Raw genomic sequence first — 11,260 nt, 5'->3', positions numbered from 1 at the left:
GGAGGCAATGCCGTCCACCTTAACAGCAGTAGGGGTGATCAGAAGGACGACATAGGGTCCCTTCCACCGAGGCTCCAGTGTCCGCGAGCAATGCCGCCTCACCAGGACCTGGTCTCCCGGCTTGAAGGGATGTGGCACCGTCAATTCTCCGGGTTCATATGCCTGTCTGAGTTCTTTCCAGACTTGGCTTTGTAGGGCAGCGATGGCGGCCAGCCGAGCTGCTGGGCCACAAAAGCTGGTCCGTTGTCTGACCCAATTACCTGAGGAAGTCCAAACCTGGGGAAGATGTCATCTAATATCTTCTTAGCCACCACCTGGGCTGTTTCCTTCTTGCATGGGTAGGCTTCCACCCATCCTGAAAATGTATCTACAAAGACTAGCAAATACTTTAGTCCATATTTGGCAGGCTTGATTTCAGTGAAATCAATCTCCCAATGTTGGCCTGGTCTCTCCCCTCTCAGTCTCTTTCCGGTTCCCATCTTAGTAGGATAGGCATTTACCAGTTGACAAGGTTGGCAGGACCTTACAATTTTTTCCGCCATTTCCTTTAGCCTCTCTGGTTTTGGTACCCGAGGCCATTCCTTAATTAACTCCATCATTTTCTGGCCCCTAAGTGGGTGAGTTGGTGAAGAGTTTGCAGATACTGATTTACCTCTGGTTCTTCAGAAAGGGGGTCTACAGTTGTTGACACTGGTGGGAGGTTGTCAGGTTCAGTAACAATAAGTGCAGGGATCTCCTTCATGCGGGATGCCGCTGCCTTTGCTGCTTCATCAGCTCTTCTGTTTCCGGACGCGACGGTTTCCTTTCCCGTTTGATGACCTGGACAGTGAACTATCGCCAGTTCTTTGGGTAGGAGAAGAGCAGATAAAAGACGCAATATCTCTTCTTTGTGTTTAATTTCCTTTCCTGCAGATGTCAGGAGTCCCCTCCTTTGGTAGATAGCGCCATGGACATGGGCAGTTCCGAAAGCATATCTGCTATCTGTGTAGATGGTTGCCCTTTTTCCTGCTGCCATTTCTAGTGCTCTGGTAAGGGCTATCAACTCAGCTCGCTGAGCAGAGGTCCCCTCTTTCAGGCATTTGGACCAGATAACGTCATGGTCACTCACCACTGCAGCCCCAGCTCGTCTCTCTCCATCTTGGAGAAAACTACTCCAATCTGTGTAACATATGACATCAGGGTTCTTTAATGGCTGGTCCTGTAGGTCCCTTCTCAGCCCACTCTCTTCGGCCAGCAAATCCTGGCAGTTATGCAACACTGGTGTCTCTGACTCTTCAGGGAGCAGGGTGGCCGGGTTGAGAATCACAGGTAGGCCGATAGTTATTCTGCCTTTGTCTAGAAGGATGCTCTGATAGTGGGTAATACGGGCATTTGAGAGCCAACGGTCGGGGGGCTGTCGAATTATACTTTCCAGAGCATGAGGGGCTATTATAGTCAGCTTTTGTCCCAAGGAAATTTTATCTGCATCCTTTACCAGAAGTGCAGCTGCGGCTATTGCCCTCAAACATTTAGGCCACCCACTGGCCACTGGGTCTAGTTTCTTTGATAGGTAGGCAACCGGCCTTTTCCACGGACCTAGCGTCTGTGTCAGCACTCCCCTTGCCATTCCCCCTTTCTCTTCTAGATATAAGGTAAAAGGCCTGCTAGCATCAGGGAGGGCCAGGGCTGGGGCTGTGAGCAGAGCTGTTTTGATAGAGTCAAACGCCCTTTGGCATTCATGGGTCCACTCAAACTTGGCATCCCCTTTTGTGAGGGGGTACAGTGGGGCTGCCAAGTTGGCGAAACCAGGGATCCAGAGGCGGCAGAAACCTGCCGTCCCCAGAAACTCACGTAACTGCCGGCGAGTAGTAGGTGCAGGGATCTGTGCCACGACCTTCTTCCGGGCCTCCGTCAGCCATCGCTTTCCCCCTCGTAGCATGTATCCCAGAAACGTCACCTCTCTCTGGCACAGCTGCGCCTTCTTAGCTGATGCTCTATACCCTAGCCGAGCAAGTTCCTTCAGCAGGTCATGGGTGGCCTGCTTGCAATCTTCCTCAGTTTTTCCTGCAAGTAAAATATCGTCCACATACTGGAGCAGGGTTACCTGGGGGTGCTGGCTGCGGAAGAGACTTAAGTCTTGGTGCAAGGCCTCATCAAAGATGGTAGGAGAGTTCTTAAATCCCTGAGGCAATCTGGTCCAGGTTAGTTGGCCTGAAATTCCTGCCTCAGGATCACTCCACTCAAAAGCAAATAAGGGTTGACTGGCTGGATGTAGAGACAGGCAGAAGAAAGCGTCTTTTAAGTCCAATACACTATACCATACTCTTTCAGGACTTAAGGTGCTGAGAAGATTGTATGGGTTTGGCACAGTGGGATGGATGACTTCCACCTGGCTGTTAACTGCCCTTAGGTCCTGTACTGGCCGATAGTCCCCAGTTCCAGGCTTCTTAACTGGGAGTAATGGAGTATTCCAGGCTGACTGACATTTTACTAAGACCCCTTGTTGGAGAAGTTTCCGGATATGAGGAGTTATGCCTTTCTTCGCTTCCTGACTCATGGGGTACTGCCTAACTCTCACAGGGACAGCAGTAGTTTTTAACTCTACCACTACTGGAGCCTGTAAGGTAGACAACCCCAGTCCAGCAGTTTCGGCCCAAGCTTCTGGAACTAGTCTCAACCAAAAGTCGGTGTCTTGGCTTTCAACTGGCAAGGGGTCATTTGTAAATAGTCTATATTCATCCTCAGCCCTGATGGTCAGGACGGAGGTGGTAAGTGGTTGAACACTGGGATTAAGAAAAGCAATTTCTGGACCAGTTTCTTCAAAGGTTATCTGGGCTCTGAGTTTGGTTAGCAAGTCTCGTCCCATTAGAGGTGAGGGGCAGTTTGGTATGACCAGGAAAGAATGCTTGATTTCTCCTTTCCCCAAGTCCATAGTCCGGGAAGTAGTCCAGGAACGATAGCTACTTCCATTTGCTCCTTGTACTAAGGATTGCTTACTAGAGAGGGGTCCCAAAGGTTTCTTTAGGACCGAGTATACTGCCCCTGTGTCAAGTTCAAAGTCTATGGGAGTCCCCTCCACCTTAAATTTAGCCCTGAGCTCCCGGAGGGGGTTGGAGCCCTGACCCCCCCTATTCAGATTCAAGGGCCAGGGTCCTTGAAGGTTGAGGGGATCGTGGGGGTTGGGTGCTACGAGGGGATCGTGGGGGTTGGGTGCATTCCCGAGCCCAGTGTCCCCTCTGGCGGCAGCGAGCGCATTGGTCCTTGTCCAGGGGTCGGCGTCTTCGTGGGCCCAGGTCCCTACCTTTCTGACCTGTGCTAGATCTGTCTACTGCTACTGCCAAGACCCTTGCCAGTTCCTTATTCCTTCTTCTGTCCTTTCGTTCTTCCCTCCTCTCTCTCTCTTCCCTCTCTTTCTCCTCTGCTTCTCTCCTTTCCCTGTCTCTCTTCTCCTGCCACTCTCTTCTCTCCTTTTCTAGTCGCTCCTCCCTTTCTTCCTTTGTTTCTCTCTTACTGAATACTTTCTCAGCCTCCTTTACTAGATCTTGTAAAGTCTTTCCCTGGATATCCTCCAGCCTCTGGAGTTTCTTTCTAATATCTGCTGCTGACTGTCCTACAAAAGCCATAATGACTGAAGCCTGATGAGTTTCAGAGGTTGGATCAAAAGGAGTATACCTCCTATAGGCTTCCATCAGCCTTTCTAGGAAAACCCCGGGAGGCTCATCGGGTCCCTGTATTACCTCTTTTACCTTGGCTAGGTTTGTGGGCTTTCTAGCCGCTTCCCGGAGACCTCTCATGAGAGTCTGGCGATAGGTGGACAGATTCCCCCTACCTTCATATGTGTTGGGGTCCCAATCCGGTCTCCGCAAGGGGAAAGAGTCATCAATAACATCAGGTCTGGTTGTCACCAAGCCATCTAATCCTATCACATTTTTCCGGGCTGCTGTCAAAATGCGGTCCTGTTCTTCAGTAGTGAACAGGGTACGAAGCAGCTGCTGGCAGTCGTCCCAAGTAGGCTGGTGGGTGTTCATCAGAGAATCTAAAAGATTAATTATCCTAGTGGGGTCTTCAGAGAAAGAGGGATGGTTAAGCTTCCAGTTATAAAGGTCAGACGTGGGGAAGGGCCAATACTGGAGGGCAGGCATCTCCCCCCCCCTCCCATCGTCCATCATGGGCCCTACTGGCCTCAGCGGCATGATTGGCAAAGCTCCAAATGTCGAATCTTTTTGCCTGCTGCGGGTTCCCGCAGCTGGCCCTGCTCGCTGGCTCTCATCCGGCAAGGACTCTGGGGATGATGGAGGCAAGCAAGTTGCTCCTCCCCCTACCCCCTGGAGCATGTGGGAAGCCGCTCCTCCCCCAGCCCCCTGGAGCACGTGAGAAGCTGCTCCTTCCCCTCCCCCCTGCAGCACATGGGAAGTTGCTCCTCCCCCAGCCCCCTGGAGCACGTGGGAAGCCGCTCCTCCCCCAGCCCCCTGGAGCACGTGGGAAGCCGCTCCTCCCCCAGCCCCCTGGAGCACGTGGGAAGCCGCTCCTCCCCCAGCCCCCTGGAGCACGTGGGAAGTTGCTCCTCCCCCAGCCCCCTGGAGCACGTGGGAAGCCGCTCCTCCCCCAGCCCCCTGGAGCACGTGGGAAGCCGCTCCTTCCCCAGCCCCCTGGAGCACGTGGGAAGCCGCTCCTCACCCAGCCCCCTGGAGCACATGGGAAGGCTGGGAAGCTAAGGAGAGATCTAATGGGGAACGGGGTTCTGCAGTTGCCTCCCCTGCTGGAGCGGAAGGGGTGCGAGCAGATGGGTTGTAAGGGGGGGGTTCAAAGAGAAGTAGGTCCGTAGTGTCAGGGTAAATGCGGGGCACAGCTCGCTCCTCTTTAGGCTGTGACTCCGATTCCCTTTTCTCCTTCATGGGTAGGATCGTAGGCTCCAAAAGCGGCTGTAAAGAAGAAGGTTTAGGGGGGGGAAGGAATGGCCGCACCCAGTCAGGGGGACTGGTACAGAGGTCCTCCCACATGAGAATGTAGGGTTCTTGATCAGGATGTCCATGTGGCCCCGGTCGGTACACGATGTCTCTCACTCTGCGAACTAGGGAAATATAAAAAGACCCCCCCTTTGGCCATCCAACTTGAAAGGCTGGCCACTCAGCAGCACAGCATGTCTGCCACTTGCCCCTTTTTACGGCTAGGGAACGATTTTGTGCACGAGTCCTCACTTCTGACCAGTGGTCCAGAGTGAGGGACAAAGGAGTTGTCTGCTTCTGTCCCATAATGAGAACAGTAAATCAAAGGAGTAGATGAGGAAAAGATTTGGGGGGGGGGCAAAGGAGGTGAGGATAGAAGAGTTCAAAGAATTTAAGCCAACACACGTCTACAGAACCTACACACTTACACGACACAACTACAATGGAACAAGACAGAACAGAGGAGCAAAACTCAAAAACAGAAATCTCTAATTAATAGAAATAAGGTTCACCACAGCAGCCTGGGGAACGTCTTCCCCGCTGCAAACTCGAACTCCTGGGGGCCCTCCAGGGTCGTGACCTATAGTTTCTGAACTCGTCAATTCACTACCACCCGGTATCCACTTCGAGTGGGGACTCTCAGGTCCTCGGTCACCCTACCATTTCCCTACTTCCATTTTTGATGCACATCCAGTCACAACAACATAAAGTATACTGCCAATTTCTACCCGAAACAAGTTACAACCGACAACATAAGATACAGTGCTAGCTTCTACTCACAACAAGTTACAACCAACAACACAAGATACAAGATACAGTGCTAGCTTCTACTCACAACAAGTTACAACCAACAACACAAGATACAAGATACAGTGCTAGCTTCTACTCACAACAAGTTACAACCAACAACACAACAACACAAGCTACATTAATTAGAACCCACCGAGTGGTCCGTTCACTACCCCCGCTCCGGGCAGATCTGGTATCTCCTGGCTGGCTCGCCAATGTCCGGTTCGAGGATTCCAAATTCTGCTCCGTCGCGGAGAAATGAAGGGATACCAACTCAAGCAAACGCTCAGGTGGATTCTTTTATTCTGGTACCAGGGTCTACCGCTTCCTCCCACAGAGCAAAGCCAGAAAGACCGCGTGCTACGGCTGGTTCCCCCTTATATAAGATGGGAAATGGGAGGAGAAGGAAGTAGAATGATGCACTTCCTTGAGGGCTGGGCTTCCACCATAATAACACAGATCATTGGGTGAGGTAGGGGTAGAGGCGGGACTTCCGCCACAATAACGCAGACCATTGGTGAGGTAGGGTTTCCGGCCCGATAGCGCGGATCATTGGGTGAGGTAGGGGTAGAGGCGGGACTTCCGCCACAATAACGCAGACCATTGGTGAGGTAGGGTTTCCGGCCCGATAGCGCGGATCATTGGGTGAGGTAGGGGTAAAGGCGGGACTTCCTTTTCACTAGACGCAAGCTTGTAAACATGTGGTCCTTTCCTAAGTAAAACCTAAGTAAAACCCGGCATGGATCTAAGTAAAACCCGGCATGGATTTTATTCCTTTTCAATATATATATATATATATATATATATATATATATATATATATATATATATATATATATATATATATCAACTACATGTTTGTAGTAAAGAAGGCAGAACGTCAGTATCATTAACAGAACATCTCATTCAATTATCCACTCTGAGAGGGAAGATTCAGTTGGCCTATTGGTTAGAGATCTCAGGAATCTATCAGCCATCCATACTTGAGAAAAAAGACTTCTCAGTGGGCCTGCTGGTAATATTTCCTCAGGAAATTTGATCAATTACCCACACTGAGGTTATGAACATCCTAGCAGGTCTTCTGACTAACTTTCTCTGGAAATATTAAGATTCCTATTATGTTAATGTTGTGACACAGTGACTTATCCCCAAGGATATGATCCAGTAATCTTTGATAATGTAGCCAAGAATTTGAAATGGAACAAAAAAAGTCTCTTCAACAAATGGTATTGGTACAATTGGATAACCAATTACAAGAAATTAAAGATTGATCCATACCTCACACTTTATACAAAAGTCAATTTAATGCAGATTAAAGACCTTGAGATCAGACCAAAGTTCATAAAGTTCATAGAGGAAAACATAGGCAAAACACTCCATTACTTACACCTCAAAAAAGTCTTTTACAATGGGATGCCAATAGCAAGAACTCTAGCATCAAACCTAAATAAATGGGACTACATCAAACTAGAAAGTTTTTGTATGGCAAAAGAAACACTGGCTAAATCTACAAGACAGCTAACTGATTGGGAAATATTTTGCACACAACACATCGTATAAAGGTTTGATATATAGGATATACAAAGAGCTCACAAATATTAACTCCACTGCACCCAAAAGAATCCAAAAATGGAGAGAGGAAATAAACAGACACTTTTTGAGGAAGAACAGCAGATGGCCAACAGACACATGAAATATGTTCTTATTACTTATTCTTAGAGAAATCAAAATCAAGACAACAATGAAATACCATGTTATACCAGTTAGAATAGCACATATCAAAACTAATGGGAACAACCTATGTTGGTATGGCAAAAAAAGGAACTATACTTCATTGTTGGTGTGAATGCTGCCTGGTCTAACCCTTATGGAACAGAGTATGGAGGGCTCTCTGTAAACTCAGAATTGAGAAATTATATGACCCAGAAATTTCTTTCTTAGGTATCTACCCCCCAGAACAAAAACTTTCATCCAAAAGGATGCATGCATACCACTATTCATTGCAGAACTTAGTACAATAGCTAAGACTTGGAATCAACCTAGATGCCCATTACAGACAAGTGTATCATGAAGATGTGGTACCTATACATAGTAGAATACTACATAGCAGTTAGAAATGATACAATCATGCAATTTTCAGCAACATGGACCGACTTAGAAAATATTATGTTAAATGAGATAAGCCAGAAGAAGGATAAATACAGAATGATATTACTTATATGTGTTATTTAGAATATCTACAAGAAGAAATACATTGGCCTAATAGTAGATATCTGGATTACTGTAGGTGCCTGGGGTTAGCGAAGAGAAGAAACAAACTCAGTGCTAAAGGAGAAACATACTTCAAAGAAGTCTGCAGCAAAGAATACTGCTGTTTAGATTGAATGAGTATTCAATCAACCACTCATCACAGAGACTTATAATAATGTTCTAATACTTTTATCCACAGAAACAGGTGCAGTATCCATTCGAAACCCAAGGACTCAGTAGAGAACTTAGTATTAGAATGTATCAATGTATTATTTTTTATAATAATTCTTTAAATTTTTTGTCCACAGGGGTTCTTGAAGATGTAGGTTGGTCACCTGAGTTTTGCATCTTAAAGTTTTATCAAACTAGACTCCAAATACAGTCTTCAACATGGTAACGCCTCAACAAAATAATCCATCATCTATTTGATTATGCCTACTGTCATGATCAATGCTTATTTTCACAGAGACTGTTGAAATAGGCAACTACACACCATAGACATTTGTTCATTGACTATGCTTTTTACAATTTGTTTTTGTTTATGTTTTTATGTTTTAGTATTTTATCCAGGCTATCTTACTATTAGACCACAAGGTCCACATTGTCAAAATATTCCCAGGAAAGAAATCTGGATACCATGGCATAGACTCGTCTTACAGAGGTCACTATCATATTGTTTAATAACCTTGATGAGGGGGCCAGAGAGAAAGCATGGAGGCAGGATGTTTGCCTTGCAAACAGGAGGACAGTAGTTTGAATCCCTGCATCCCATATGGTCTCCTGAGCCTGCCAGGAGCGATTTCTGAGCATAGAGCCAGGAGTAACCCCTGAGCGCTGCCGGGTCTGACCCAAAATCCAAAAATAAATAAATAAATAAATAAATAAATAAATAAATAAATAAATAATAAAAAATAAAATAAAATTACCCCTTATGGGAAAAGTATGATTGCTAATAATGCTTCGTGTATCCTAGAAGCTGTTTTCTAGCGAAGTTTATCCCCACCATTGATTACTTGCCAACATGCTGGAAAACTTTCCTCACCACATGCTGGCCTCATTTTATTGTTGTTGTTGTTTTAAGAGCTCTGACCCATTCCATAAGGGTCAAGCCTTCAAGAGTAACCTATGAATAGATGTCCATTGTCTGTCTATGTGTGTGTTAGTGTGTATGTTTGTGAGTGTGTATGTGGTGGACATCTTTATGCTTGTCTAATCTGTATTGTACATAATCCCTGCCTAAATTGTAAATAGTTCCTATTATATAATATTCCTCCTCCCCATCCCGTCTACCACAAATCTTCTTCTATCTTCTCACCCCCCAACCCTGATTCTCTATTTCCACTATTTAACCCTCTCCACCCTCAGTTCTTAACTCCTCAGGGATTGTAAACTTCACCCTACCCCAGCAAACTACCAGATGACTCCCAAAGTGAAGGGACACCCTCTTACCTACCTTATCTCACCTGAAAAGAACCTGCAGACATCATTCCACAGACCCATTCTAGGTAGCCCTTTTTATCCTACCTCCCCCCCTCCACTCTAGAATGTAGCTTTCTATAAGATTTGGCTCCTGAGAAACAATCATCTCAAAGACACTACTTTATCCTGACTTCTGTGAACCATTTCTCAGACTCTGCAAGATAATGAGATGGAATAAAACTCTTCTCTGGATTCCACACATCTCAATTATCTCAAAAGACTTAAAGGGGACTTTTATATTTCTTTTGTCAATTTCTGTACATGCATTTCCTTAATAGTTATAATTCTTTGTTTTTATTTTCATATATAAAGGTGGGTTCCTCATCACAGTTGTGGGTCTGTTTAGTGGGAAATTTGTGTAGAAAAACCATGGTTAGTTTATGAGTTTAGGTTAAAATCAGGTAATAGAGATTGTTTAGCTTGTTATTTTTACTCCCATATGCACCAGGAGTATTATGTAGCATTGTCCTTTTTTTTTGCATATGCACACTAAAATGGGAACTAAATATTTTTGGAAGATGGCTAGCGGTAATTCTAGACCAAAGCTTTTTAGCAGTCTAACACTGTCAGATGGAAGAAGGGGGAAATGAACTTATTTATTTTATGGCCCAGTTACTGGTCTTTCTCCCCATACAGGTACCAGCACTGGGTACTCTTCTTCTTTGTGATGTGTGCCAATTTTTCTTATGTGAGATGATAAATCATTGTTTTGATTTTTAATTTTCCTGATGATTTTATATGTGGAGCAATATTTCATATAGCTGTTGGCCATCTATATTCTTTATTGGGGAATTGTCCATTCATTTCTGTTTTGGATGAATTTAGATGTTTTTATTTCATCTTGCTAATTTCTACCAATGACTTGGGTATATTAAATATAATACCTCTTATCTGATGGATATTGCATGAATAGATTTTCTCATTCCATGGATAGTCTTTGTATCCAAATCACCATTTCCTCTGAAACATCAAAAACATCTTAGTTGAATGCACAGAAACTCCTCAGTTGAATGTAAATTGTAAATTTATGTCCCTCTTCTGAATCTTTGCTGTCATTTGCTTGGCCACTTGTATTTTAACCTTTAAGATGCAGTTAGTTTTTATGTTAGGGAGTATTCTGCATATATCATGTTCTATAAAACATTTTTATTTGACTTTATCACATGGTGTTAAACAGCAGTCTGATTTCACTTGTTTGCATATTACTGACCATTTTCCACAACACTTGTTGAATAGGCTTTCCTTGCTCAACTTTGTATTTCTTGCCCCTTTTCAAAAAAGATTAATTGATCATATACCAAAAATAAATCTTGTATTAATGACTACTGCTTTATATTATAGTTTTAAGGTGGGTAAAGTAATGTCTCCAATTTTTTTAACCAATCTTTGCCTTAGCAATTAATTATTATTTGTAAGAATTTCACTAGTGTTTAATCTATTTCTTTAAAAAATATATATGGGTATCCTAATAGAAATCACATTAAATCTGTTACAGTGCATTTTGAAGTTGTGGCATTTTAATTATGTTAATTCTCCCAATCCATGAGCAGATTATGTTTTAATTTTCTTGCATCCTCTTATTTCTTGAAGTAGTATTTTGTAAATTTTTAGTATAGATCTTTGACCTACTTAGTTGAATCCAATATCTGAAGAAATTTAAGATTTCTGAAGCATTATTGTGAATGGAATAATTTGTTTAATATATCTTTTTTTCTCTTTCATTATTTGTATATATAAGGCTTCATAAACCCTTAAGCCAGACAGACTTTAATTCAGGTTGAATGGTTACATAACCTCACAGATAAACAACAGCTCAG

The 11,260-nt window shown here is 44.5% G+C and overlaps 1 protein-coding gene across 1 annotated transcript; it reads right to left on the bottom strand.

The window, feature by feature from the left end:
- Positions 1-305: 305 nt before the first annotated feature.
- On the bottom strand, positions 306-4,313 carry LOC126007083 (uncharacterized; the record flags this gene model as incomplete). The annotated part of the gene is given in 4 exon segments (XM_049772588.1): positions 306-601; positions 604-3,110; positions 3,112-3,369; positions 3,436-4,313. Coding segments are annotated over 4 exon segments (3,939 nt in total), but the record flags the coding sequence as incomplete, so codon positions are not given.
- Between the last annotated feature and the right edge of the window lie 6,947 nt (positions 4,314-11,260).

This window comes from Suncus etruscus, chromosome 4, assembly GCF_024139225.1.
Source record: "Suncus etruscus isolate mSunEtr1 chromosome 4, mSunEtr1.pri.cur, whole genome shotgun sequence".
Taxonomy (NCBI): domain Eukaryota; kingdom Metazoa; phylum Chordata; class Mammalia; order Eulipotyphla; family Soricidae; genus Suncus; species Suncus etruscus.
The sequence above is the reverse complement of the archived record's forward strand: the minus strand, read 5'-3'. Positions and strand labels throughout refer to the sequence as shown.